The 27,386-nt window shown below is 53.5% G+C and overlaps 2 protein-coding genes across 3 annotated transcripts in view; both read right to left on the reverse strand.

Moving 5' to 3' along the window:
- Positions 1–7,558: 7,558 nt before the first annotated feature.
- On the reverse strand, positions 7,559–19,976 carry FBXO22 (F-box protein 22). Its single transcript, XM_081114706.1, has 7 exons — positions 19,728–19,976; positions 19,495–19,633; positions 17,367–17,454; positions 14,691–14,786; positions 13,300–13,464; positions 11,602–11,767; positions 7,559–10,460 (listed from the first exon to the last, which is right to left on the reverse strand). Exons 1-7 carry the CDS (start codon positions 19,859–19,861, stop codon positions 10,043–10,045), a joined length of 1,206 nt encoding a protein of 401 aa, XP_080970832.1. The 5' UTR covers positions 19,862–19,976; the 3' UTR covers positions 7,559–10,042.
- Positions 19,977–22,912: 2,936 nt separating this feature from the next.
- UBE2Q2 (ubiquitin conjugating enzyme E2 Q2) overlaps positions 22,913–27,386 on the reverse strand; it is a 32,197-nt gene continuing 27,723 nt past the window's right edge. For both annotated transcript variants that reach the window (XM_081114708.1, XM_081114707.1), the window contains exons 12-13: positions 25,150–25,216; positions 22,913–23,192 (exon numbers count right to left, since the gene is read on the reverse strand). In XM_081114708.1, coding sequence (XP_080970834.1) covers positions 23,161–23,192; positions 25,150–25,216 — 99 coding nt within the window. In that variant the 3' untranslated portion in view covers positions 22,913–23,160. The remainder of the gene's footprint in view (positions 23,193–25,149; positions 25,217–27,386) is intronic.

A 27,386-nucleotide genomic window follows, 5' to 3' on the forward strand; every position in this document is an offset into this window, starting at 1 on the left:
TATGTATGTGTGTGTGTGTGTGTATATATAAAAAAAATGTATATACTAGAGGCCTGGTGCATGAAATTCATGCACAGGGCGGCAGGAGTGGGGGGGGGTGGCCCCTCAGCCTGGCCTGCGCCCTCTCACAGTCTGGGACCCCTCGCTCCTTACCGCCTGCCTGCTCGCTGCTCCTTAGCGCTGCCACAGAGGTGGGAAAGGCTCCCACCACTGCCACTGCGCTTGCCAGTTGTGAGCCCAGCTTCTGGCTGAGCAGCGCTCCCCCTGTGGGAGCACACTGACCACCAGGGGGCAGCTCCTGCATTGAGTGTCTGCCCCCTGGTGATCAGTGCCCATCATAGCAACCGGTCGTTCTGATCGTTCTGCCATAACAGTTGCTGGGCTTTTATTATATATATATATATTATTGATTTCAGAGAGGAAGGGAGAGATAGAAACATCAATGATCTGCTGCTTCCTGCACGCCCCCTACTGGGGATCGAGCCCGCAACCTGGGCATGTGCCCTTGGCTGGAATTGAACCCAGAACCCTTGAGTCCGCAGACCGACACTCTGTCCACTGAGCCACACCAGCCAGGGCTCCTTCAGCCTTTCCAGCTAAAGGAAACTAGAGTTGGAAGCTTTCCAAACTCAGGCTTGGGTCACACCTTCCTTAGACACAGGAATACCTGTCTCCACATCTCATCGTGGGGCATCTACCTGTGCAGAGCTGAGAAATAAGCCCCCCCTCCCCATCTTCCAATGTTTCATACGCAAATCTAATGGTGGAATTTCAAGGGGGGTAAAAAGGCCTTGGTGGTGATATTTGTAGAAGCTACTTGGGTTGCCAGAGGGATATTTTTCTAGTTTTCTACAAGAAATGTGGACTGGCCCGGCTGGGGTGGCTCAGTGGTTGAGCATCGACCTATGAACCAGGAGGTCAGGGTTCGATTCCCGGTCAGGGCACAGGCCCGGGTTGCGGGCTCGATCCCCAGTGTGGGGCTTGCAGGAGGCAGCCGATCCATGGTTCTCTCTCTTCATTGTGGTTTCTCTCTCTCTCTCCCTCTCACTTCCTCTCTGAAATCAATAAAAATATTTTTTTTTAAAGAAAAAGAAATGTGGACTGGACAAAGTGGCGGTGGGCCAAGACAGCTTGGGAAGACAGATGGTGCTGGGGGAGGAGGCGTCGTTTTCTGACAGGTGGCGGCAACACTTCAACCACCCTTGAAAAATTGTAAAAAAAAAAAAAAAAAAAAAAAAGCTTTGGCATCACTTGCCCAAATTGTCCACCTGGAACACTGAGGATTTGATCAAAACCATTGAAAACCACCCAGGTGCAATGCTGGTTAAGAGAGTGGGACAAGCCCTGGCCAGTGTGGCTCAATGGATAGAGCGCCGGCCTGCAGACTGAAGGGTCCCAGGTTCAATTCCGGTCAAGGGCACATGCCTGGGTTTCCGACTCGGTCCAACGTGCAGGAGGCAGCCAATCAATGATTCCCTCTCATCGTTGATGTTTCTACCTCTCTCTTCCTCTCTTCCTCTCTGAAATTAATAAAAATATATATCCTGTATAATAAAAGGGTTATATGCAAATTGACCCTAACAGCAGAACGACTGGGAATGACTGGTCACTATGACACACACTGACCACCAGGGGGCAGACGCTCAATGCAGGAGCTGCCCTCTGGTGGTCAGTGCGCTCCCACATGGGGGAGCCCCGCTCAGCCACAAGCCAGGCTAATGGCCTCCAGCACAGTGGTGGTGGTGGGAGCCTCTCCTGCCTCCTCAGCAGCGCTAAGGATGTCCGGCTGCAGCTTAGGCCTGCTCCCCGCTGGCAAGTGGACATCCCCCGAGGTCTGCCAGGCTGCTAGAGGGATGTCTTACTGCCAGCTTAGGCCTGATCCCTGGGGAGTGGGCCTAAGCCAGCAGGTGGACATCCCCCGAGGGGTCCCAGACTACGAGAGGGCACAGGTTGGGACCCCCCCCCCCCCGAGTGCACAAATTTTTGTGCACCGGGCCTGTAGTTTTTTTTTAAAGAGTGGGACAAGCATTTTGAAAGTTGCGGACAGAGAATTTGGAACACTTCTGTTTCCCTGGAATCTTTGTCATCTAATACAATTTTTTGATTCAGTGCAATGCTACTGTAAGGGAACTTTTTTTTTCTTTCTTTATTAAGGTATTACATGTGTCCTTATCCCCCTATTGTCCCCCCCACCCCACCCCCCGCTCACGCCCTCACCCCCCTGGTGTCTGTGTCCCTTGGTTAGGCTTATGTGCATGCATACAAGTCCTTTGGTTGATCTCTCCCCCTTACCCCCACCCTCCCCTAGCTTCCCTCTGAGGTTTGAGCATCTGATCGATGTTTCTCTGTCTCTGGATCTCTGTTTTTGTTGATCAGCTTATGTTGTTCATTAGGGAACTTTTTTCTACGATCGCTGCCTATAAGAACCCTAAGACTGGGAAGCATATGCTGACATCTTTAACATGTGCCTTTCAAGTGCTTTTTTTTTTTTTTTTTAATCTGAGTTTGTAAAAAATGTAGGTGCCACCGTTGTATGCGTCAGGAGAAATCAAAAATATCCCCAAACATGTTTGTCAGCTCTGTGCTGCCCCCTGGTGGCGTCCCACTTCACAGCAGGTATCCAAACTCAAATCTTCCCCTCTCTTGGCCAGTCTGCTCTCCCCAAACTGGTCCTGCTCTTCTTTTCAAACCCCCAGGGGAGGATTAGCCCTGGAGGCTGATCGGTTGCAGGGGTGGGGACCTCTTTTCTGCCCGGGGCCAGTGGGGAATTTAGAACATTATTCGAGGCCGATACAGAATCATCAGCTGGAAAATTAGCCTGCTCTGTTTGGTCCAATGTTTAATTAGCTCAGCCCTAACGCCTTGGAGGGCCAGACCGAATGATTTCTCGGGCCTTACTCGGCCCACGGGCCCGACGTTCCCCGATGTACAGGAGCTGTGAAGATCTGTGGCTGGCCTCTTCTGTTTGTTCTTAAACTTGTCTTGTCAGAATTACTTGGGGCCCTAGCAGGTTTGGCTCAGTGGATAGAGTGTCCGCCTGTGGACTGAAGGGTCCCAGGTTCCATTCTGGTCAAGGGCACAGGCCTACGTTGCGGGCTCGATCCCCAGTAGGGGACGTGCAGGAGGCAGCCAATCAATGATTCTCTCTCATCATTGATGTTTCTATCTCAGTTTCCATCTCTCTTTCCCTCTCCCTTCCTCTCTGAAATCAATAAAGATATATTTAAAAAAAAAAAAAGAATTACTTGGGGACACGTGTTTAAAAGCTGATTCTGGCCCTAGCCGGTTTGGCTCAGTGGATAGAGCGTCGGCCTGCGGACTGAAGGGTCCCAGGTTCGATTCCGGTCAAGGTTGTGGGCACATGCCCAGTAGGGGACGTGCAGGAGACAGCTGATCGCTGTTTCTCTCTCATCGATGTTTCTAATTCTCTATCCTTCTCCCTTCCTCTCTGTAAAAAATCAATAAAATAAATTAAGTGTGTGTGTGTGTGTGTGTGTATCATACCACTGGAGGCTTCCCACAGAGGTTCTCTGGCTTAATTGGGAAAAGAGTTTGGAACTCAAATATTAAGTTGCAACTTTTAAAAAAATGTAGGGTAAAAAAGATGTCACAACAAAGGTCAAAATCCTTCACTTTCCACTGTTGCCTTATGAGTTACTGGTCTCCGCTGCTCATGTTAATTACCTGCTTATTTGTCTCTCCCAAGGACGAGGTATTTTAGCTCATGTGTAACTTAGGAAAATCACAGCATCATGGCATGTGCTGCGCCAGGACACGCCCTTGGCCACACCAGAAAGCCTGCCCCTCCCTCCCCTTTGAGAGGTTCGCTCACGTCTCCTGTGCTCTGAATATAGACCCACAGCCCAGTCCTGGATTACATCTATACTAACAATAGAGGAATATGCAAATTGTCTGGGATGCCATCACAGTAACGACTGAACAGCAGGCTGTGTGGGGTGACCAGGCCGGCAGGGGGGGAAGTTGGGGGTTACTAGGCCAGCAGAGCGGGCAGTTAGGGGTGATCAGGCAGGCAGGTGATCAGTTAGGAGCCAGCAGTCCCGGATTGTGAGAGGGATGTCTGAATGCTGGTTTAGGCCCGATCCCTACGATTGGGCCTAAACCGGCAGTTGGACATCCCCCGAGGGGTCCCGGATTGGAGAGGGTGCAGGCTGGGCTGAGGGCCCGCCCCCCCCGCATGAATTTCGTGCACCGGGCCTCTGGTTTAGATTATAATTACTTATCAGCCATCTTTTCGTGCAAACAGAAGGAAATCAGCGTCCCGGTATCATCCCGACCTCAGCTGCCCCTGCCGCCAGGCCCCTCGGCTCGTGTTGCACACGCGTTCACTCCGACCAGCGCGCACACCCGCCGTGAGGCAGCTGGCCTTGTCCTCACTCCACGGAGGAGGACCCGAGGCTCAGAGCACGATCGCACATCTGAGGGCGTCACGCGGGCGGAATCCGCCCGTCACAGGAAGACGGGCGTCCCCTGGTCTCCCTCACATGTGGGCCCATGAGCCAGACGAACGGACGACCCACCACAGGCCCAGAGACGCAGGAGCAGGAGCTGACGGCTGAGCCTCAGAGGGAAGGCGGGGGCGGGGGCGGGGAGCGATGGACCAGGAGCCTCGTGTGCATGACCCGTGGGCACGGACAGTGGGGGGTGAGGGCCTGGGGGGGGGGGAGGACAGGGGCAGATGGAAGAGGTTAATGGGAGACGCGGGGGGCCTGTGTAATACTTTCATAGACTTATCACAAAGCCCTAACTGGTGTGGCTCAATGGATAGAGCGTCAGCCTGCGGACTGAAGGGTCCCGGGTTCGATTCCAGTCAAGAGCATGTACCTTGGTTGCGGGCTCGATCCCCAGTGGGAGGTGTGCAGAAGGCAGCTGATCGATGTTTCTCTCTCATCAATGTTTCTCTCTATCCCTCTCCCTTCCTCTCTGTAAAAATCAATAAAAAATATCTTTAAAAAAAAAGATTACAAATAAAAATCACGCATCTGGGTCTCAGATTTAAACCCAGGGGAGTCCAGCTCCCAGACCTGGGTTCTCGCCTGCACTTCCACTCCCGCGGGCACGGGGTGGGGGGCGGCCTCGCGGCCACTGGCTGAGGGGGACTCGCCTGCGCTCCAGGCCCTCACTGGCCCCCGGCCCTTCGTCCTGTGTTCCTCCTGCTCTCTCGCCGTCTGTGGTTCTCGCGGCTGAGACTCACTCGCCCCAGCAGCCCTCTCCCCTTACCCTCTGCTTTATCCTTTGCAATAAATGGAAGGAAAAAAAAAATAAAAGGTCCGCAGGCCTGTTCGCACTTTGGATAACAGAAAATAGAAAACGGCCAAGGAAAGGCAGGGGCACTTCCTTGTGCGACCTCAAGGGGGCGCTGACACCCCTCTGACCAGCGGGGCGGGGAGGACAGGCTGCGGGCTTGGCTGGAGGTGCGTGGCCGGTCCGCCTGGACTGACGTCACCGCACAGACAGAAGGGGGTGCGCCCGGGAACGAGGTAAGAGGCCTGTGGGGGGGAGGGGCTGCATAGAAAGAAAATATGGGGGAACCTCTTCCTTCTTACTCTCTAGACCAGCGGTTCTCAACCTGTGGGTCGCGGCCCCTTTGCGGGTCGAACGACCCTTTCGCAGGGGTCGCCTAAGACCATCGGAAAACACATCTATAATGACAGATTGTCTTTGTGCTGGATCGCGGTGCTTTCATGACGGTCAGTTGGTCACCATGACATCGGGGGCCGCCCAAGACCACCGGAAAACACATCTATAATGACAGACTGTCTTTGTGCTGGATCGCGGTGCTTTCATGACGGTCAGTTGGTCACCATGACATCGGGGGCGCCGCAGCCTGAGGCGCGGCATAAGGGGTCGCGGCGCGGAAGGTGGCGAACCGCCGCCCCAGGTCACGGAAAACCGGACGGAGGGAACGTCCGAGCGACGCTGGTCATGCTCCTGTGACAGAAGCCGGCAGCCAGGCCCCAGGCAAAGGAAACCAGCAGACTCCGTCCTTCTCGGCGCCCTGGAGACAGAAGCTGCTCCCGGGACAGGCCGCCCTGCTACCGGGGGGGCCACGGCTCCTGCGCGCGGTTCTCCCCGTGGGCTACGCGGAGGCAGCCGTCCTCACAACGAGCGAGAAAAGGCGGAAAGTCTTCCCCTGTAAGGGGTGCCCGGCCGAGGGGCTTCGAAAATCACCTCGCCCGCCCGCCCGCCCGGCCGGTGTGGCTCAGGGGTTGGGCGTCGCCCGATGACCCAGGAGGTCGGGGTTCCACTCCCGGTCAGCGTTTCGGGCTCCATTCCCAGTGGGGGGGGCAGGAGGCACCGATCCGTGATTCTCATCATGGACGTTGCTCTCTCACTCCCCCCCTTTTCCTCTGAAATCAATAAAAATGTTGTTGAAAACACGCATGCGCACACACACGTGTCACTTAAAAAAAATCACCCACCTTTTCACTGTGAGACCGAGTGCAGGCGAGCCATGAAGCCGTTTCCGGGTGAGGAGACAACACTGGCTGCCGAGGGAGCCACCACTGGATCCTCCTTTTAATGTTGATGGAAACGGTTGCTATTAAAAGCAGCTGGTTTCACGGACCCACAGCTCAGAAGACACGCGCGCCCCCCAAAGCTGACGGCTGCTGTGACGGACCCGCTAATTCTCAAGGCGGCTGCTGGTAGACATTTAGGATCCTTGTTCTCATTCCTGCTCAGGTTTCAAAGCTCCAAACCCGTTCCCCGCCCTCCCCCTCCCCCATGAGGCTTCTAATTTTTAGGGCACGATCGTGCAGAATCAAGGATTTTCATCGTATCAGGTGGCAGATAAAGAATCCATGAGGCCGGAATAATGTCCCGTTTTGTCCAACTGTGAAGTTACCCTGAAACTTAATAGAAAGCAGAAGCAACAGTGACTTCCAGGAAAACGGGGCGGCCCTGGCCAGTGTGGCTCCGCTGGTTGGGCCGTCATCCTGCGTACTGAAGGGTCTCGGGTTCGATTCCAGCCAAAGGCACGTACCTGGGTTTGCAGGTTGGAGGCAACCAACTGATGTCTCTCTCTCACATTCATTCTCTCTCTCTCTCTCTCTCTCTCTCTGCCCCCCTCCCCGCCCTTCCACTCTCTCTAAAAAGCAATGGGAAAATATCCTCGGGTGAGGATTAAAAAAGAAAGTTGTCTCAAAATTCTGCATCTGATCATGTGCGTCTAAAAGCCCATTTAGAGGTTTTCTTCCAGTTTCTGGGAATTATGAATCTCGCCTTTTTTGCAGGCTGTGACGACAGTCACTGGAGAACTTTTTCTTTTTACATTGTTTTTTAAAATTGTTTAAAGTATGACAATATCTCCTTTTCCTCCGATTGCCCCCCCCCCAAGAACAATAACTTTTATACAAACTGTTTATAAATGGAAACGCTCCTACGCACTTTGTGCCGAAACCTGAAATGACGTTTACTGGCCTCGGCCGCTTTCCTTCTAGTCGCGTATATTCTTGTCGCCCGTCTCGGTTGTGCTGTAGGGCAAAAACGGCGTGTGTCTAAGACAAAAATACTGAAAATCAACTCGGGGGACACGCGCTTCACGTGAAACCGGCATTAATTTTGTTCATTTCACAGGGACGTTATCACTGATGCCCCGTCCTGGGATTTTAGGATTTTTAGGAAGCAGACCCTCGCCCGGTCTCTACGAAGGAAAATCCGGCCAGTCGTCTGAAAACCGCGCCATCTCCAATCCAGAGGGGCTCTCGTCCCACGAACATGTGCCGTACGGTGGGACTTGGGCGTCAGGTGACAAAAGGAGATTTATTTTTTTCTCGACAATTCCTACGTGGACTCGTAGAATTTATTTACATTCGCCGCACGGTCCCCACGCTGAACGTGTACAATATTAGTGAACGGCAGAGCTGTTGCTCTCCGGCCTCTGACTTGCTGGGCAGGTGCTGTGTCTGCCGGGCATCCAGGCTCAGGCCCGCGGGAGGGACCTGCGAGGTGACCTGGCCGCCGACGGGACCCCGTGGGAAGAGGTCCCGGACGATCCCCCGCGTCGACAAGCAAGGCCTGCCTTCCCTGTCCCTCCCGGGGTGGCCACGGGCCCACGGGGAGTTCACGTCCACTTGGGAAAGGGGCTGGGAATCGATTCCCTTCGCCGCCGCCCGCAGCTGCGGGAAGATGGTGCTTGGGGAGCACATGGGGGGGGGGGGGTGAATGTTCTTTAACGTCCCGATTAAACAAACCACCCATCGGTCTGCCCTCACTCACGGGAAGGCCGTCCGGCACGGGAGACGCTGCCCGCACACCGGGGGAACCTTCTCTCCTAGCGTCCACGGTTCACGGCATCCTCCTCCTTTTTCACAAGCGGCTGCAACAGGGGCTGCTTCTAGGGGCGTTTACTTATGTTTTTAGCTGAAACGGTAACTATTCCTGTCATGGCTGCTTTGATTTAGGACCAGCCTTGATTCACAATTGTACCACGTCGTTTCATTCTAACTTTGGTGCCATGACGACTCCGCTGCCTCCCTCTCCGTGCGACCTCGGGCCTCTGCGAGGCGGGAAAGCTACGAGTAACATCGCAGCACTTAGAGCCACACTGAGCATTCAGGGTCCTTTTGTTACACGGCGATGAGACGCCACGGGAACTTAATGCGCCATCAGGTTGCCTGTGGCAAAACCGGCTTCACTGTATGTCATGTCGCCACAGTGCCACACCCTGTCCACAGCCACGCTCAGCGAGGGATGCTGTACGTCTGCGGCTTCTGCGGGCTCAGCTTTGCCTTCTGCCCCCGACCAAGGGAACGATCGCCCTGTCGCCTAAGGAATCTTCCGTCCAAAACCAGCCTAAAGGCTTGGCATAACAGGAACCCACGCGCACCCCACAGAGTACAGCAAAGGGCCCCGCCCCGGGCTCCCCTCTGAGGAGGAACAAAACACTTTATATATTAATCTGGAAAAATAACGTCATTCATTCGCACCCCCCGCCCCCCGCCCCCACCCCGGCTCATATTTTAAAAATGTCTCAGTTTCCAATTTCTTTTTCCTGTGCTATCTATCCCGGAACAAAGATCCACACGGCATTTCCGTACGTGCCGTGTGGTCACCCCCAAGGACTCAGACTCTTCGGCCCTGTCTCCTTGGTAACGGCACCGATGTGACATAACAATAAGAGTTCCTCGCGATTCAGAGACCAGAGGTTCTGACCGCCACACTTTTCTCTGTACTTCAGGAGCTGGGATGGAGGGAACTGTCAACCGCAGGAAACTTCCAGTAACTTTATCACAAACGTCGGCGGGAAGAGGACAATCGCTCGAGGTAAAAACGGGGGCAGAGCGACTGAGGACAGACCGGCGGGAAAGGCAGCACCGGATTCCACCTCCCGGACGCGCTGCCCGCCGTCCTGTGGGACCGCTGAGCCATGGCAATGAAAGTGTCAATCAGTCGTTAGTGACAGGACATCAGGCGGGACATGCAAGTGGAAGTCATCCTGCAGTGAAGACCTGGGGGGGGGGGGGGGGGCAGAAAACCTTTTCCTCGTCGGAGAATAAAATACTGCCCACGCGCCTTGGCCGTGTACCTCGCTGAGCCACGTGGGAGCAGGAAGACAAAAATAGCTCCTTCGTGTTTATCGAAGGCGTGAAAAGTCCGTCACCCTTCTGTGGTCGCTGCTGAAAAACCTGGTCAAGCTGTGACGCGGAGGAAGATCTCTCGGGCCGTCCGAACCGTTTCCGCCTTTATTCAGGGAGAAAAGTGTCTTCGTGATTCTGCTCAAGAACCGGCTCGCCCTGCAGAGGGAGCCACGGACGCCCACCGGTCACGGCCCTTCCCCATCTGGTTACAGGACGCGCCCGGCAGCCGCGGGACCTGGGCCAGCGCCACGTCGATGGCGGGTGCGCGCCCGATCCGATGCCAGAGCCCTCCTTCCCCTGACATGTTGGAAACCACCCGAGAACCCCTGAGAGCATCCGAGCCACAGAACACATGCATGGAGTTATGTTCGTTTCAAAGACATATATTCCCCGGTCCCATGTTTCCGAGGCCGCGCCCGCAGGTGCGGGGGGCCGCCGCGGCCTCAGCGGGAGGCGCCCAGGTGCACCAGCGCCAGGACGGTGGTGTAGCTGTGGAACAGGTCCTCGGCCCGCACCTCGCCGCAGCGCCGCAGCACGAAGCTCCCCGCGACCACGCGGTCGCACCCGATCTCGCCGTTGCCGAAGAAGCCGAACAGGGGCACGCCGGGGAAGGCCTTCCGGAAGGCGTCGGCCTCCACGTTGCCCTGGGCCCGGTAGAACTGGGCGCCGCGGCCCACGCAGGCGAACATGAAGCCCACGGTGTCCCGCTCGGGGATGCCGGCCGCCTTGAGGCGCTGCACGGCGGCCTCCACGGCCTTCTCGTCGCTGACGTCCTCGCTGAGCAGCACCGTGGCGCTCTGCACGCGCTGGCCGCTCACCGACAGCCCGACCACGCCGGTGCCATCGACGTCCAGGGGGCACCTGGGGGACGCAAACAGAGCAGGGCCGCTGAGCACGAGACAACACAGAACGTGCCACGTGCTCGCAGGAGAGATCAGCCCGGCCCGTGTGGCTCAGTGGTCGAGCGCCCACCTATGAACCAGGAGGTCACGGCTCGATCCCCAGGGGGGGCGTGCAGGAGGCAGCCGGTCAGTGATTCTCTCTCTTCATTGATGTTTCTCTCTCTCTTTCTCTCTGAAATCAATAAAATTTACACAGGTATAATAGCATCGGCCTGTGGACTGAAAGGTCCTGGGTTCGATTCCCGGTCAAGGGCACAGGCCGGGGTTACGGGCTCGATCCCCAGTGGGGGGCGTGCAGGAGGCAGCCGGTCAGTGATTCTCTCTCTTCATTGATGTTTCCATCTCTCTCCCTCTCCCTTCCTCTCTGAAATCAATAAAAATATATTTTTAAAAAGTGGTATATATATATATATTTTAAAACAAGTACAAAAGGGCAAAGGTACCTCCACCCAGATTCCTGACCCACGCCTGCGTGTGTAGGAGGGACCCCGACCTTCCTCGCTGCCTTAACAGTCGCCTTGCCCTTCTATCCCTGCACAGTGAGGTCTCGTAACTGCAGCTTTTCGGTATTATTTACATCTTTGGTGTCTTTTCCCCCCGAATACTCAGCTATAAATATTCAATCATGGAAGGTGTTTTTAGCTTTATTTATTTATTTTTAATATATATTTTTATTGGTTTTAGAGAGGGAGGGAGAGGGAGAGAGAGAGAGAAACATACGTGATGAGAGAGAATCATGGATCGGCTGCCTCCTGCACGCACCACACTGGGGATCCAGCCCGCCACCCGGGCCTGTGCCCTTGACCGGGAATCAAACCCGGGACCCTTCAGTCTGCCGGCCGACGCTCTATCCACTGAGCCACACCAGTCAGGGCCATGTTTAGCTTTATGTTGCTCGGTCCATAAAGTTTCTGGAACCTCTCCCTTTCTTGCTGTTTTTTTTTTCCCCCCCAAGAGGACCCCTGCTGTCTGCTGTGCTGTCTTCGTACAGCGTGTCTGACAATAAAGCCGGAGGAAGAAATCAAATAAAAAACAACCCCAAAAGACCCGTGGCAAGAAAACCTCTGGAACGCGCCCCGGTGCGGGGAAGCCGGACGTACGTGTCAGAGGTCAGCGACACCAGGTTGTCCACCTGGCCCCCGGCCACCACGACGTTGGTGTCGCTGAAGGTGCGGACGACGCGCTGCAGGTAGCTGCTGGCCCCCACCTTGCAGCAGTTGTAGCCGAACACCAGCACCACGCGGAGCTCGGGGTTGTCCAGGAGGCCTGTGGGGGAGGGCAGCCGTGAGGGACGCCTGCGGACGGGCGGCGCCGGCACTCGAAGGAAACTCCGACTCAACATCTGGGCAACAATTTTCCCATTAAAAAATCTAAGACCCGCCAAAGCCGGTGTGGCTCAGTGGATAGAGCGTCGGCCCGTGGACTGAAGGGTCCCGGGTTCGATTCCGGTCAAGGGTCACATGCCCGGGTTGCGGGCTCGATCCCCAAAAGGGGGCGTGCAGGAGGCAGCCGATCCGTGATTCTCATCATGGACGTTTCTCTCTCTCCCCCTCCCTCTCTGACATCAATAAAAATATATTAAAAAATAAAACAAAAGCTAAATGGCAAAGAGAAGGGGGAGACGGAGAGAGAAGCATCGACGTGAGGGAGACGCATCGATCGGTTGCTCCCCAAAAGCGTCGTCCCAACCAGGGCTGGCGATTGAGTCTGCAACCGAGGTACGTGCCCTTGACCGGAATCGAACCCGAGACCCTTTAGTCCCGAGGCCGAGGCTCTATCCATCGAGCCACACCGGCCAGGGCTCCTTTCCTCTTCTGATTAGCAAGCCATTCACAGAGGTTCCCCTTGGCGGCTGCACAATCTTTTACCCCCACGGGCCTCAGAGCCATTTCCAGTAACGGGGGCTCATCTCCACGGGCGGCTGGCACACACACCGGGGGGCACCACTGAATAGTTTCTATGCCAACAGAGGTTTTTTCTAACCAGTTAGTGCCGATCGATCTATCGATTCATTTGCAGATGTAGATAAAAGGCCTCGCTTCGCTGAGTCGCTAGGCGCAGGGGTGGGCAAACTTTTTGACGCGAGGGCCACGATGGGCTCTTAAACTGGACCCAGAAGAAGGAGCTGCGGCCGTGTTTCCCAACGCTGCCATCTTAACACTGCTGCTGGTGAAGGAGCGGAGGGGAGAGTGAGAGAACCCTCCGCGGGCCGATAGAATGCCGAACGGGCGGGATCCGGCCCGCGGGCCGTAGTTTGCCCACGGCTGCTAGCGTGTCGCTTCATGGAAAATTACGCTTTCGCATCAGAGCTGAGACGCCAAGCCCGTTCTCTAAGGCCTCGCGGTGGCCTCTCGGGACCCGCCTGCTTCGGCCACGCGTCCTCTGCCTGGTGCGTCCTCGCGCGACAGTCTGCCTGAACTCACACTTTTTCCTTCTTTTCTAAACATATTTTTATTGATCTCAGAGGGGAAGGGAGAGAGAGAGAAGCATCCACGATGAGAGAGAATCGTGGACCGGCTGCCTCCTGCACGCCCCACACTGGGGATCGAGCCGGCCACCCGGGTGTGTGACTTGACTGGGAATGGAACCGTGCCCTGCTGGTTCCTAGGTCGACGCTCAACCACTAAGCCACGCCGGCCGGGCTAAACTCACACTTTTTCTAAAACTCAGAATGCACCGCACCAGCCTCATTCATGGCCAGTCCGACTCGCCCACGCCTCCGGGGGCGTGAGCTTCATTCGGACCCTCCCAGAATCCACCACCGAGACGGGGAACGGACCGTCACGACAGCGACTTACCGGCTTCAGTGAAGCGACGTCTTTCTAGCGATAAATTCTTTGGATTCTTGACAAAACGGAAGGGTTGTATTTTTATTCCTTCCACCTGAGGGAACAGCAGGGCAAACCCGGACTCTCCAATCTCGATCTCCTGCGGCCAACTGCTCCCGGGGCCCATGGGCGTCACTAGGAGAAAGGGAAGCAGCTTCGTCCACAGAGTCAGTAAAAACGGGATTCGTTCCGTCCCCGCGCACGTGGCCAGCCCCACCCGGACCACCAGCCAGCAGGCTCCCAGGCCACTATCTGAGAACGTGTTCAGCTCTGACATTCTTAGAGGCACAGAGTCGTGATGTCTGCGATTCCCTTGCAAACGGTTCGCAAAGAAACGTGTTTATGAGCAGAGACAGAACAAGCTAGTGTTGCAACATTCCTTTAGATGGTGACTCGAGATGGAGAGTGTGGGGGTGTGTACTGTCCTATGATTCTTCCAACTGTTCTATAGGTTGGAGGTTTTTCTAAATAAAAAGTTGTGTCTGGGGCGGAGGGGAATGAATACTTCTTCACAGCAATTCCGCTTTAAAAAATGTATCCTGGGCTAAAATATTTGGCCATTATGTAAAGTACACACACACACACACACACACACACACACACACAGAAATACTTCTATCAGAGAGTTTATAGTAACAAATAAAAAAAGAAAAACTGAAATGCTCTACACTGGCATTAAGATTAAAACTTACGTTATATATCAAAGATAGTTTTTCTTGAAATATTAAAAAAAAAAGTTACATTATATAATGAAATGTAGCCATTAAGAATGACAGACATCCTAACTGACATGGAAATATGTTTGTAATACGTTGTGAATTTTAAAGGTGGGGGTTAGGGACAAAATTGTGTCTCCCCCAAAATTCATATGAAGTCCTAACCTCCAATGGGACTGTATATGGAGAGAAGGCCTTAAAGAGGAAAATAAGGTTACATGAGATCCTAAGGGCGAGGCCCTAATTAAAAACAGGACCGGTGCCCGGCCGGCGTGGCTCAGTGGTTAAGCGTCAACCTATGAACCAGGAGGTCAGGGTTCGATTCCCAGTCAGGGCACATGCCTGGGTTGCAGGCTCCATCCCCAGTGGGGGGCGTGCAGGAGGCAGCCGATCCATGATTCCCTCTCACATTGATGTTTCTCTCTCCCTCTCTCCCTTCCTCTCTGAGATCAATACAAATATATTAAAAAAAAAAAAAAAAAAAAAGCAGACAGACATGCAGTACAGCTGGTTTGTACACACAGCCCTGAGATGTGCCATATGAGCCACCTTCTATGTATCCTGGGCTTTAAGCTACAAGGAGCCCCCCAGGACAGGACCCGCAGGAACGCAAGGTGGAGACCGCCCAGGGGGCACCGCTCTCACCGATGATCCCCGGGGCCACGACCCCCAGGATCTGGCACTGTCTCGGGAACAGCTTCTCCAGGGCCATGGCGGTCTCCGTCGTCGCTCTCTTCCTGGCTGCACAACAAGGAGCACAAGGAGCAAAGGTCACATCTGACGGCGCCGAGGGAAAGAAAGGCCAACACTGAATAAGGCTGAAGCCATTTCACACCAGAGCGCGGCGTAAGGAAGTCTCAAAACGTGGATAGAGCCCGGCCGGCGTGGCTCCGTGGCTGAGCGTTGACCTAGGAACCAGGAGGTCACGGTGCGATTCCCGGTCACGGCACATGCCTGGGGTTGTGAGGCGAGCAGGAGGCAGCTGATCCATGATTCTCTCTCAACACTGATGTTTCTCTCTCTCCCTCTCCCTTCCTCTCTGAAATCAATAAAAAGCCCTGGCTGGTGTGGGTCAGTAGATAGAGCATCGGCCTGCGGACTGTAGGGTCCCAGGTTTGATTCCGGTCGGGGCACATGTCTGGGTTGCAGGCTCGATCCCTAGTGGGGGGCGTGGAGGAGGCAGCCGGTCCATGATTCTCATCTTTGATGTTTCTGTCTCTCTCTCTCCCTCTCCTTTCCTCTATGAAATCAATAAATATATTTAAAATATATATATTTTTAAAAAATAAAACAATTAAAATGCTGATGAAAACACATGTGTTCCTGGGCGGGGCCTGTTTTATATTCTAACTCCGAACGTGACCTTTAGCGTCACCAGTTTGCCCATATACAGCTTTTGCTCCAAAGACGTTAAACTTTGCAGCAGCGGCGGCTGGATTGTAGACGTGCTGCTGTACCTTTCCGCTCAGCACAGACACTGCACACACAGGCCCCTTCATTCCAAGGGCAGGTAACCCGCAGCCCAGGCTAACGGGGGTCTCAGGGCGCCCCTCCTGGGACACAGGCTACCGCCTCTCGCTGCGAGCGAAGGTCGCACTGCGTCCATCCATCCCTTTGGTAAATGGCTCCCCATCATCTAACACCATGAAAGGCTTGAATAAAATCAACAAACGACAAGTGCTGGAGAGGATGCGGAGAAAAGGGAACCCTGGTGCACTGCTGGTGGGAATGCAGACTGGTGCAGCCACTATGGAAGACAGTATGGAGTTTCCTCTAATGGTTAAAAACGGAACTCCCATTGGACCCAGTGATCCCACTTCTAGGAATAGATCCCAAGAAACCAGAAACACCAATCAGAAAGGAGATATGCACCCCTATGTTCACAGCAGCACAATTCACCGTAGCTAAGATTTGGAAACAGCCTAAGTGCCCATCAGCAGATGAGTGGATTAAAAAACAGGTCCATCTACACAATGGAATACTACGCTGCTGTAAAAAAGAAGGAATTCTTACCATTTGCAACAGCATGGATGGAACTGGAGAGCATTATGCTTAAGTGAAATAAGCCAGTCAGAGAAAGATAAATATCATATGATCTCACTCATATGTGGGATATAATGATCAACATAATTTGATGAACAACAATAGATCCAGAGACAAATGGTAGGGAAAGGGGGGTGGTTAGAGAGCAACCAAAGGACTTGTATGCATGCATATGAGCAGAACCGATGGACACAGGCACTGGGGCGGTGGGGGCTTGCCTGGGGCGGTGGAGGCTTGCCCAGGGTAGAAATGGTTGTCGGGGGGGGTGTCAATTGGGGAAAAAGGAGACATATGTAAAACTTACGACAATAAAAAAAAAAAAGAAAAAGAAAAACAACAAAAAGGCTTGAATAGCCACAGACACACATCCTGTTTCAGTAATAAAAAGAAGTGCCTGGCGGATGGGAGTATTTAAAAACGAGGAAAACACTTTTCTATCGAAAGAACTTGTTTCCAGCGTCCCCCCAGGTTCAGAAACCAATCTCTGAAGCAGAAACAGCCCTTCACAGGCATCGCTGTCCCGCATTCCACGGGAGCAGGCCAGAGCCTCGGGCACTAAAGTCACTCTCGGGGCAGAGACAACAACGAACTGCAGATGTTATTCTGTAAATCAGAAGACGCCTTGATCAATAAGCCAAATTTATTGGGAGTCCTGATCATTTTCGCTAGCGGGCCCAGGGGAACTCTTGCTTCTCAGATTCTGGGGCCCAATATGGTGGAAGTCTTCCCAATTTATACGTTTTTTAGCTCTTTGTTTTCCAAATTTGGAATGAGACCTCCGGACCTTCTTGAGAGCAAGTCGTGTTTGCTGAGACAGGGCCGTGAGACCGTCTCTCAAGGCCCGGCCCGGCGTCAGCACTGACAGCTCTGTCTGGGGCAGGGTTTATGGCCTCTCTGGAGTAGGGAGTCGTCTTATTTTCCTTGTTATTTAAGCAAGAAAATGTTTTCAGAAGCCAGAATAGCAGGGTTAACATTTTAAACAGCAGTTTTTGCCGAAACCAGTTTGGCTCAGTGGATGGAGCGTCGGCCTGCGGACTGAGGGGTCCCAGGTTCAATTCCGGTCAAGGGCATGTACCTGGGTTGCGGGCACATCCCCAGTAGGAGATGTGCAGGAGGCAGGGGATCGATGTTTCTCTCTTATCGATGTTTCTAACTCTCTCCCTTCCTCTCCGTAAAAATCAATAAAAAAATAAAAAAAATTTAAACAGCCGTTTTTACCCCAGATGGAGTCACGATGCTTCACAAACAGAGCACACGGGAGGAAACAGAACCACCCACCTCGCTTGTGACCCCGGCACTCCTCCAGGCTGATGAACGTGTCCGAATCGGCCATGTACAGGACGGTCTGCGGCAAGATGTGGACGTTCTGCAGGGAGAAAATTAACTGGGATTAGAGCTCAGGGACCCGCGAGTGCTTCTGGGGTTAAAGTCTCACCCCCGTCCCGGCGGCGGCTGCCCCACCTCGTCTCCCCCACCCCCTCCCCCCCTCCGGTCAGTGCTGGCATTCTGAGTCTCTCCACTTCTCATTCATTTTTTCACTCATGCGCTCGCATCTTCAGCTCAGTCATTTGTGAAACATCGATTATGTCTTCCAGGCAGACTCATCCCCGACTTGCTCAAGACGTTCATTTTCACGGTGATTTAAGCTCTTAAACGAAAACATTAAATACCAGCAAAAACACAAACAAAAGAAACCAAAGGCCACTTGCTCTATCTGAGCAGGCACTGCAGGAACAGAAGCTGCTCGGCAAGAGGGAAGGTTCGCCTGCGTCACACTCTTATCCCATTAAATGTTCCAGGCCTCACTTCCACCAGAGCGACCAGTGTGCGTACCATCACCTGACACACACACTGCCTTGTATATTCTCTGCAGCTCGCTTCCTTTCCCACTTGATTTAAGACTGTTTCCCCCAAGAGATAGTTCGTTATTATTTTTAAATCTTTATTGATTTCAGAGAGGGAGGGAGAGGAAGAGGGAGAGAAACATCAATGATGAGAGCTGATCATTCATCGGCTGCCTCTTGCACGCCCCACACTGGGAATCGAGCCTGCAACCCAGGCGTGTGCCCTTGACCGGAACTGAACCCAGGACCTTTCAGTCTGCAGGCCGACGCTCTATGCACTGAGCCACACCAGCCAGGGCTCCCATACAGGTTCAAAGTATCTCCCCACCAAACACTCGCTAAAGTGGAAAAGAGTTAAGTTTACAGAAGCAACATCTGGCTGACACCATGTTACTAAAAAAAATAATAATGATAAAAAAATCAAAGGTAACATCAGCAATGATGACAGCACAGCATCAGCCAACAATACAGTGTCAACCTAAGCAACATCGGAAGCTTATAGCAAAACCCGCCCGCCATGTACACGTGTGTCCGAGCTGTGAGAGTCCAGGAAAAGCCTGGAGAAAAGGCTCCAGGACAAAGCATCAAAAATCAGGACAAGCCCGGCCAGTGTGGCTCCGCGGGTGAGCACCGACCTAGGAACCAGGAGGTCAGGGTTCGATTCGCGGGTTGCGGGCTCGATCCCCAGTGTGGGGCGTGCAGGAGGCAGCCGATCCATGATCCTCATCACTGATGTTTCTCTCTCTCTCACTCCCTCTCCTTTCCTCCCTAAAGTTAATTTTAAAAACATATATATTTTTAAAAAGAATCAGGACAAATAAATGCAACATAAAACTCTATAAACTGAATCCTTTGGCTTTGACGGACGTCCCCGGGACAAGTGGCAAAAGGGGAAACGGAAGACGCGGGTGAGGCGGTAGGAAGGTGTGAGCCGCACACCCTGACCCTGACGGTGGTCGCGCTGCGTCCGGGTTTGCGGGTCACACGCACCCAAGAACCCGGGGGGGGGGGGGGGGGGCGGAGCAATCACCCCCCGACGGCTCCTCCCCTCCCGGAGCGCGCAGCCTCCGCCACCTGCGCGCAGAGGCGGCCTCCGGCTCCCAGCCGTTACCCATCAGCTGAAACCGGGGCCCAGAAACACACGAGAGAGGACGCGGGGTCGGGGCTTAAGGAGATATTTGGGTTTCGGACCAGCTCTCGGCTGTGTTTACGCCGCCTTTTCTGCACAAACGGTGACCGCGACACTCGCTCCCGGGGAGGGAGGCCGGGCCGGAGGGGTCCGCGCCGCGCGCGCCTCGCAGGAAAGCTCCGGGTGCGGGCGGGTCCAGCGCCACCGCGGCACCTCCTTCGGGAGGTGCGGCCACTAAGCCTGAGGGTCCAGAATGTCCCCAGGCCACGAGCAAATGATCCCCAAACTCTAAAACCAACCCCGTGAGGGAAACGGGGGCACACCAGAGTTCGCGCTCACAGACCGGCCGGACCAGCACCCGCACCGCCCGTGCAACACCCCGGCCCCCGCACCCCCTCCCAATGCACCGCCCCGCCCCCCGCGCCCCACTTGCCTGCAGCTCCGCGGCCGCCGCGCGGACCAGGCAGTGCTCCTGCGGGGGGCCAGCGTCCGCCGGGCCCGCCGAGATCCAGGCCACCCCGCGCTGGGCTCGCAGCACCCGGCGCACGCTCTCCCTCCACAGGCGGCTCACGCTGCGGGCGCGACCACAAAGGCGGTGAGCGGAGCGGGCGTCCTTCTCGCCCCCGCCCCGCCCCGCCCGGACCCGCCCGCCGCCCCGCCGCTCACCCGGCCACCCGCAGCAGCGCCCGGGCGGGCAGGAAGGAGAGCACCCGCTCCACCACCTCCGCCAGGTTGCTCAGCACGAAGGCGCCCGGGGGGTCCGCGGGGAAACCGCCGCCGCCGCCGCCCGCCGGCTCCATCCCGCCCCGCAGTTTCCCGCGGCGGGACCGCTGCGCCGAGGAGTCAGGAAGCTGCACCAGCTCCAGCTCCGGCTCCAGCTCCGGCCGGTGCACACTGCGCAGGCGCGCGCCACTTCCGGATGGGGCGGGACTTCCGGCAGCGGACTTCCGGCAGCGGACTTCCGCCGGGTCCGTGAGAACTAGCCTTCCAGCTGTCAGTCCCGCAGGCACAGCAAGGCCTCCGCCGCCCTCGACCCCAGCGTCCCCGGAGGCAGATTCTGGCTCGTCCTCAGCCCAGAGCCTGTTGGCACCACAAGCTCAGCTTTCCCACGGGCGGTGTCTGCTTTAGAAGCCGCCCTCGTGCATGGCAACGGGCGCTGCACCGCGGTCCCCCCACCTGCACCGGGATCCCCCCACCTGCACCGGGATCCCCCCACCTGCCCCGCGATCCCCCCACCTGCACCGCGATCCCCCACCTGCACTGGGATCCCCCACCTGCACCTCAGTCCCCCACCTGCACCGCGGAGCTCGTGCTCAGCGGGCCTCTTGCATGGGACTGGAGCGGCTGATTCCGATGCAACCAGCAGCGCAGGGAAAGCGAGCACAGCAGGTGCAGCTTCCCCCCCCCCCCCCGCCCCCAACCTCTACTCCCGCCGCTGCCCGGCTGGCCCAGCCCTGGCTCCTCCCCAGTAACTGGTCTCACTAGTGTGTTTCAAACTTCCTGGCCTCGGACTCCCACGCGCTCCTTTGCTGCTGCTGTTAATCCTCCCCCGAGGGTATGTGTCCATTGACTTAGAGAGTGGGAGGGAGGGGAAGAGACGAGAGAGATGCACAGATGGGTTGCCTCCCGCCAGCAGCGCACACAACAGAGGCGGTGCCCTTGACCGGAATGGAACCCGGACCCTTCCTCCCTGGGCCCACGCTCTGCCCACTGAGCCACACCGGCCAGGGCAGGGCTCCTCTGCACCTGTTCGTGTGGGGTATGCCTGTTGATATTGGCCATATTAAAACACTGTAATATTAAAGTAACAAATCCACTTCACATTAACGAAGAACATTTTTATGAAATAAAGAACGCCCACCCTCCCACCCCCCAATAGTGAAAACCTCTGGCTGGCTTGAGAGAAGGCACTGGATTGGCCCGGAAACTCGGGCTGTGGCTGTATCAGGCGTGTGGCCCCGGAGAACTCCTGTGTGCGCTTGAGAGAGAGCGAGGCTGAAAAGGGCAAATGATGTTTTATCAGGAAAATCATTTTTGACCTTCAACGCCTCCTAAAAGGGCCTCGCGTGGTCTCCAGGGTTCCCCAAATGACATGCTGAGAACGGGGTCCAAGGAGATCCAGACATCGGTTTGAGGGCGCTGGGCGGGGGCGGGGGAAGGGGGAGGGGTCACCTGAAGACCCCCCAGAAGCCCGGAGACAGGACTCTGCCTGGGAGGAGGGAGCAGGACCGCATCCATCCACAGCTTCCATCCGAGGTGAAACCAACACAACAAACCTCAGAGCCTCCAGCCGAGCCCAGAGGAGCTGCTCCTGCGCTGGGCTTCCTGTTGTGTGAACCTGACCTCGTGTGTGGCCGCCCCGGGGACCCTGGAGGGGGAGCGGATGACTGACAGGGGGAACTAGGGGCAGCCACCAGACGTTGCTACTGAGGAACGAGTGTGGGGGAGCGAAGACTGAGGGAGACCTGGGCGGCCACATCGGCCGCACACACCGTCCTGGTCTGTCGCCCTCGTCAAATCAACCTGCCCTCCCCGCGTCTCTCCTGCTCCAGACTCCACAGAACTCCGGACCCCTGAGCAAAGGGCACCTCTAATGAGGGTAAAGGACAGCGTTATTTCTTAAATGATTCTTTATTCATAAACTTGATGCAAGTTTACAAAATTTACTGTACATTGCCAAATAAATCTGCAATGAAAAATAAACTCCAAATAAAAACAAAGCATGCCAAATGTGCAGCTGTCAACCTGCTAGCCATCAGGATATTAGAGAATTCAATAATGTATTCAAGATCCAGCCTTAGGTTTAAGGAACTGTAATGCTTTAAAGAATTCTGCCTTGTCGCTTGTCCGAGCCACTGTATCAGATCTGAGCACAAGTGTGGCCACGTGAGCAAACCCAGGGCAGCCTCTCCCACGCCCGCACGCTGCGGCCCCGCACGCTGCGGGCCTCTCTCCCAGGCGGCTTACAAAGTCGAAAACTGACTCTCAGAGCAGGTGCCTAAGAAACACTTTTGAACCTTGTAAGTGATTTGTGCAGAAAATGTGCTTCTGGATTTCATTTTAAAAGTGCTTAATAACTAGACCTTACTTTTAAATCAAACGTGGGTATATAAAAATCTACTTCCAATCAAACAGGACTGATTCAGGTAAGGCAAGAGAATGGAGAGGGTGCTGATTTGAGTCAGGTTTTATAAAAGAATTAATACGTGTAGAGTTCCTATTAGTCTTTAAGTAAAAGCCATTGTTATGACTGTAGCAAAAATTTTAGGTCTCCAAATGAGGGATCTGTGTGTCCTTAGCTGTGCAGCTTTTGCTCAAGGAGTCTGTCTGTGTGCCAATCACTTTATAAGCTTATTAGTTTACAAACGATTGCAACATCCCGTTAATAAAATGGAAATGTAAAATGACTTAGTATTTTAAATAACTTCAAGATCTAGACTGCAGATCTTCATAAGACATATTGAACCAGTAACAGCTTCAGCCAGCAAGACGGATGCCCAGTGGAATCACTACGACAGCTGACGTGCTTGCGTGGCCCCACCTTGCAATTCAGTTAAGAGCATGTCTGTGGGAAATGGCCCCAGAGAGGCCATAAAAAGTGTAACAATTCCTGGAGCAGGTTTTCTGTCGTTATTTTGGCAACCGGAAAAGGCTACGGTGATCGAGAAGACCTTAAACTTCCTAAACCGACGGGAACACCAAATCACCTTTATTGGCTCTGAGGGGACCACACACTGCGAGTCCTCGCAGCGCACGAGCTCAGAGGGAGACGGCACCTACAGCGGCAACTCCAGGAACCGGGTGCTGACTTGCCTGCTTAACAGATTTCATTTTTCAAGAAAAAGAGATGATAAGGAGTGGCCAGTGTGTGTATTTATCAAGAAAAATACAGGAAAGGCCCCCCTGCTGAGTCCAAGATACCTACAATGAGCAAATGAGAGGCTGTAACTTATGCAGGATGTCAGGTGACAGAGTATCCACTAAAGTGTCTATCAGCTAACGTCGTCGGGGCTGCTGTTATGGGCACTCGAAGCTGGTCTGCACGGTGGGAAGGTTTCTTTAAAGCAACGTTGGTCCGAGCCTGGGACAGTCCATCCACTTAGCCGTCTTCCTTCGGAGGGGTGTACCAGCCTGAAACAGGTGGGGGAGACACTTTAGTTCGGAAACGGACATGTTATTACGGTTGGCTACGTCCTCTACTCGTCCTTTTCATGGTTAAACCTATTGCAAAGTTAAACTCACATGGGCTGGTAACAGCACTTCGACGTTTACATACAGACGCTCGATTGCCAGAGGGTTCATGCCCGCCGATGCGTGCCTGAGCCCACAGTGAGCAGAGCGCGCTCAGCCGGAAGCACACGAGCAGCACCGGGCGACTCGCGGTCCCTGCCCGGCGGGAGCTGCGGCTCGAGGCTGCTGTCCGGCATCTCAAAACCATCACACCACGTGCACCGCTGCCCCGGAAAGATCCGGATTCAAATCCAAAATATGGTTCCTCTGAATCGTATCACTGCCACACCCTCATGAAGTCAAAACTCCTGAGTCCAACCAGTGTCAGCTGGAGACCGTCTGTATACAGTCATTTTCTATGAATAAACTACATGAGCTTTCAACATCCGATCTCCAATTACTGGCTTTTGCTGAATAAGTGTGGAATATTGGACTAAAGCGAGGTTTCGTATTCCACTCAGACTCCGTGGTTAACAGTAACCCTCCCTGAGAACACTCTCCCCAACCAAGTCCTGGCGCCAGAGTCAGAGCCAGAGCCAGAGCCAGAGCACGGGCTGTGGCCAGAGGCGGAGATGCTGCGACCAGCAGCCAGGAAGCCGTGGGCAGGGACCCAGCGATGGTACCCGAGACCCCCAGCAGGAGCCAGACGGAGGCGCCTCCTGGTCCTGCCCTCACAGCCCACACCCCTGACTCGGGGCTGGAGAGGACGGTCAGGGAGCCCAGACTTGCCAAGCTTGAGCCTTCCCCGCTTCAGAACCTGAACACGGTTTGGATACAGGAAACCTCGCTTCATGCCTCACAGGTTTGCTTCTCTACACCCCGAGGGCGACCCCCCACCAGAGGGAGCATCAGGCCGCTGTCCTGTGGGCTCCCCTCGGCCTGGTCTGCGCCCAGACCCAGTACCTCCGCGCAGGCGTGCGCTAGCCTCTCAGAACCAAACCGTCAACGCAAGTGACAAGTTCCCGCTGTCACTAAAGTGACAGTGAGGACAAACACAGCTCCCAGGCCACGAGCCGGCACAGGCCCCGCAGAGCAGAGCTACTGCCAATTCTCCGACAGGAAGGCGACCCGGCGTGGCTTTTCCTGCGCCCTCGGCACACAGGGCGCTGTCTCCCAGCCCTGAGCTACGAAGGCCGCGCGCACACACTGCCCTTTTTTCCTCTCAAGTTTGGGAGACAGACCTCGTGCCAATTTGAGACGAGGAGACTGAGGCAGAGGGCACAGGACTGTTCAAGGCCACAGAGCCAGCGAGTGACAGAAACGGCACAGAACACAGGTCTGATTCCAAGTCAGCTCTATTCCCTCAGCTAGAGACAAGACGCAAACACGCGCGGAGAATACACCAAGTTTAGGTGAGGCCAATGAAGCTTATGAAATATCCTCAATAACAGAATTAGCGTGAGTGACAAGCGTGCAGGATCGGCGAGGAGCACCCACCACCGGGAGGGGTGGCCCCGGTCCTGCTGATTCATCGCCGTTAAAGGACCTGCGCTGGCCCCGGCCCCGCCACAGGTAGACACTGAGCTCCTGCCCTAACTCTATACATGTCAGAGGAACCAGAGGACCCTTCCACTCAGGAATCTACTCAGGGATCTACTCAGGAATCTACTCAGGGATCTACTCAGGAATCTACTCAGGGATCTACTCAGGGATCCTGACTCTGACTCAGAGGCTCTCAGGCCAAGTATCTGGAACCACGACTTCGAAGGAAGCACAGGGTGTGGGTCCCCAAGTGGAGTTTTCTCGGGTGACTGTACTTGACAAGATACTAAAGCAAAACCAACAATAAAACAGGATAAATATCAGCAGTACATGATGCAAAACAAATGGCAATAAATACATATGGAACTGAACATACCGTTTTTCTCGTGTATCTGTACAATGGAATTATAAGACTGCTGGGCTCTTGCTAGATTATATTGATTCTGAAAGAGAAATATACATTTTAAATCAAAACTCTAAGCGGATGAAAATCATGGCAAATAATTTAAGGATGTGTCACACTGTGCTTAAAAGAACACAGGAACCAATTATATTTCCATTTCAAAACAGTTTTTAACTGAAGACCCTCCTTGCTCAAGTTCATGATCCCTTAACATTCGAGAAGAATAACAAATCCAGTTGTGGTCCAACAGGAATGGACACGCCTCGCAGTTCACGCGTAAGTCCCGCCACTGCACAGCACACACCCTGTGGTGCTCAGTGCCCGCCACAGGGTGAAGCGAGTTACAGGCGGCTACGGACCCAGGGGGAACCCAAACTCTTTTCCTCCTAAACTGTATCCAAAACAAATGCTCAACTGTTACCTTCAGACAAGGAAACACTGAGCTTTAAGGACCACACACGTAAGTGACATCTTTAGACTTTAAAGTCTAAAGAATGCCCGTGAGTGGCACCAAACAAAATAACGTGTAAAAACGTGAGACTCTCCTTCCTGCCGATCCATTTGGGGTGGAGGTGGGGTGAGGTGGGGGTGAGGTGGGGGTGAGGTGGGGGTGGGGGAGGAGACAGGGAGGAAGCGGGGTGGGGAGAGTTCAGGTCCACGTACTTTTAAATTTTCGTGTGACTTTTTAAAAATCATGATTTAGAGTGTGTTTAATTCCCAGATTTACGTAGATGGGTGTTTGTCTTTTCATTACTGTCTTCTAACCTTAGTTGCAGCATATTTAACATATATGATCTGTATGGCACCAGTTAGCTTTAAAAATATTCTTACTTGGTTTATGAATTCATTTATAAATATTTATAGTAAATATAGTCTCCCTCCCATCTCTAGCCAGCCCACCCCAATATTTCAACACCTGTCAGCACTTTCCTGAACACTCTATATACTCTCTATATACTACATTCTCTATATACTATATTCTCTATATACCATAGCCCTCCCTCCCTCTCTCTCGCTCTCTCTCTCTCTCTCTCTCTCTCACACACACACACACACACACACACACACACACACACGACAGCATATTTTTAAATGCCATGTAGCACCTTACTTTTTGGATAGCAGCATTTTTAAAGCGAACAGACTATTCCCTGCTGACTTTAGAATCCTGGAAGGTAAAACTTATATCATCAAGTTTCCATATTCTTAACTGACAAACGTTTCTCAAGAAAAAAAATGGAAGAGTAATGTTTCATCATAACAATTCATTTAAAAAATTTACCTGCCAAGAAAGACTTTAATATGCAAACATTTCTTAGCTGCCTGATACCATTCTATGCAAAATGGTTTTATTTATTTGCTAACAAAACTATAAACCATGGAAATGTAAAAGTGTAAAGCAATTACATTGACATTGACTGATTCCAGGACCACAGCACTAAACAAACACAGAATACTGGATTTGTAGGGCTATAAGCTGGGAGAGGCTACAACCATCCAGACAATTGTATTTCAGATTAAAATACAGAAGCCCAGAGCTGAGCTTACATGGCGGGTTACTAATGAGATGTTCTTTCACTCAGACAGATCACTGCTCTAAGCCCTCTGTATTTCTCTGTAAGGAAATACCAACAGTATTTCTAGAGTCTAGACAGTCAACTTACAGAGGACGTTTTGGGTTTTTGCATGTGTCCTACTTTAGACACTATACAGTGAGCATCAATCTTGTCATTCGAAAAATAAAATTTTGGTATTATATACTTATTCTGTTGGTACATTTAAAGCATCTGAAATATAAACACTGTTAAAAAAGAAAACTAGCTAAAAGTAGTTAAGCAACTCATTGGTGTTCAATAAATAACTTCTAGGTTTTATACAAAATGGTATTTTGTTCCAGTGTAAAGAAATAGCTGATAAAAGAGCTAAAAGTAAAAATGAGTTATTTTATAATATTATCCCAAATAAACGGTTTTTTAAAAATAGCCTTTGCAATGTTTTGCTTCCTCTGAGTTAGGGTTCCAGTGGACGCGTGATGGGCCTGTGCTACGGTTATAACACACGTTCAGGTTTAATGCTGCCGGCGCTGAACACACAGGTCACACAGACCTTCAGGAACAGCTGAGTGTTGAACAAATGTCAGGCCGGGCTGATTTCCATCACACAAACATTTCCCCACACACACTGACTCCAGAGTCCATCCTTGGCCCGTG

Source organism: Myotis nattereri (assembly GCF_964212035.1).
Source record: "Myotis nattereri genome assembly, chromosome: 21".
Classification (NCBI taxonomy): domain Eukaryota; kingdom Metazoa; phylum Chordata; class Mammalia; order Chiroptera; family Vespertilionidae; genus Myotis; species Myotis nattereri.

Bases quoted from the DNA above. Each gene is read 5' to 3' on its own strand.
- FBXO22 (XM_081114706.1), bottom strand. From the start codon at position 19,861: ATGGAGCCGGCGGGCGGCGGCGGCGGCGGTTTCCCCGCGGACCCCCCG. The intron at 19,634-19,727 runs GTGAGCGGCGGG...TCGCGCCCGCAG, and splicing joins GCGCTGCTGCGGGTGGCCGG to CGTGAGCCGCCTGTGGAGGG. The intron at 13,465-14,690 runs GTGAGAGCGGTG...CCTTTCTCCTAG, and splicing joins CGTGGCCCCGGGGATCATCG to TGACGCCCATGGGCCCCGGG.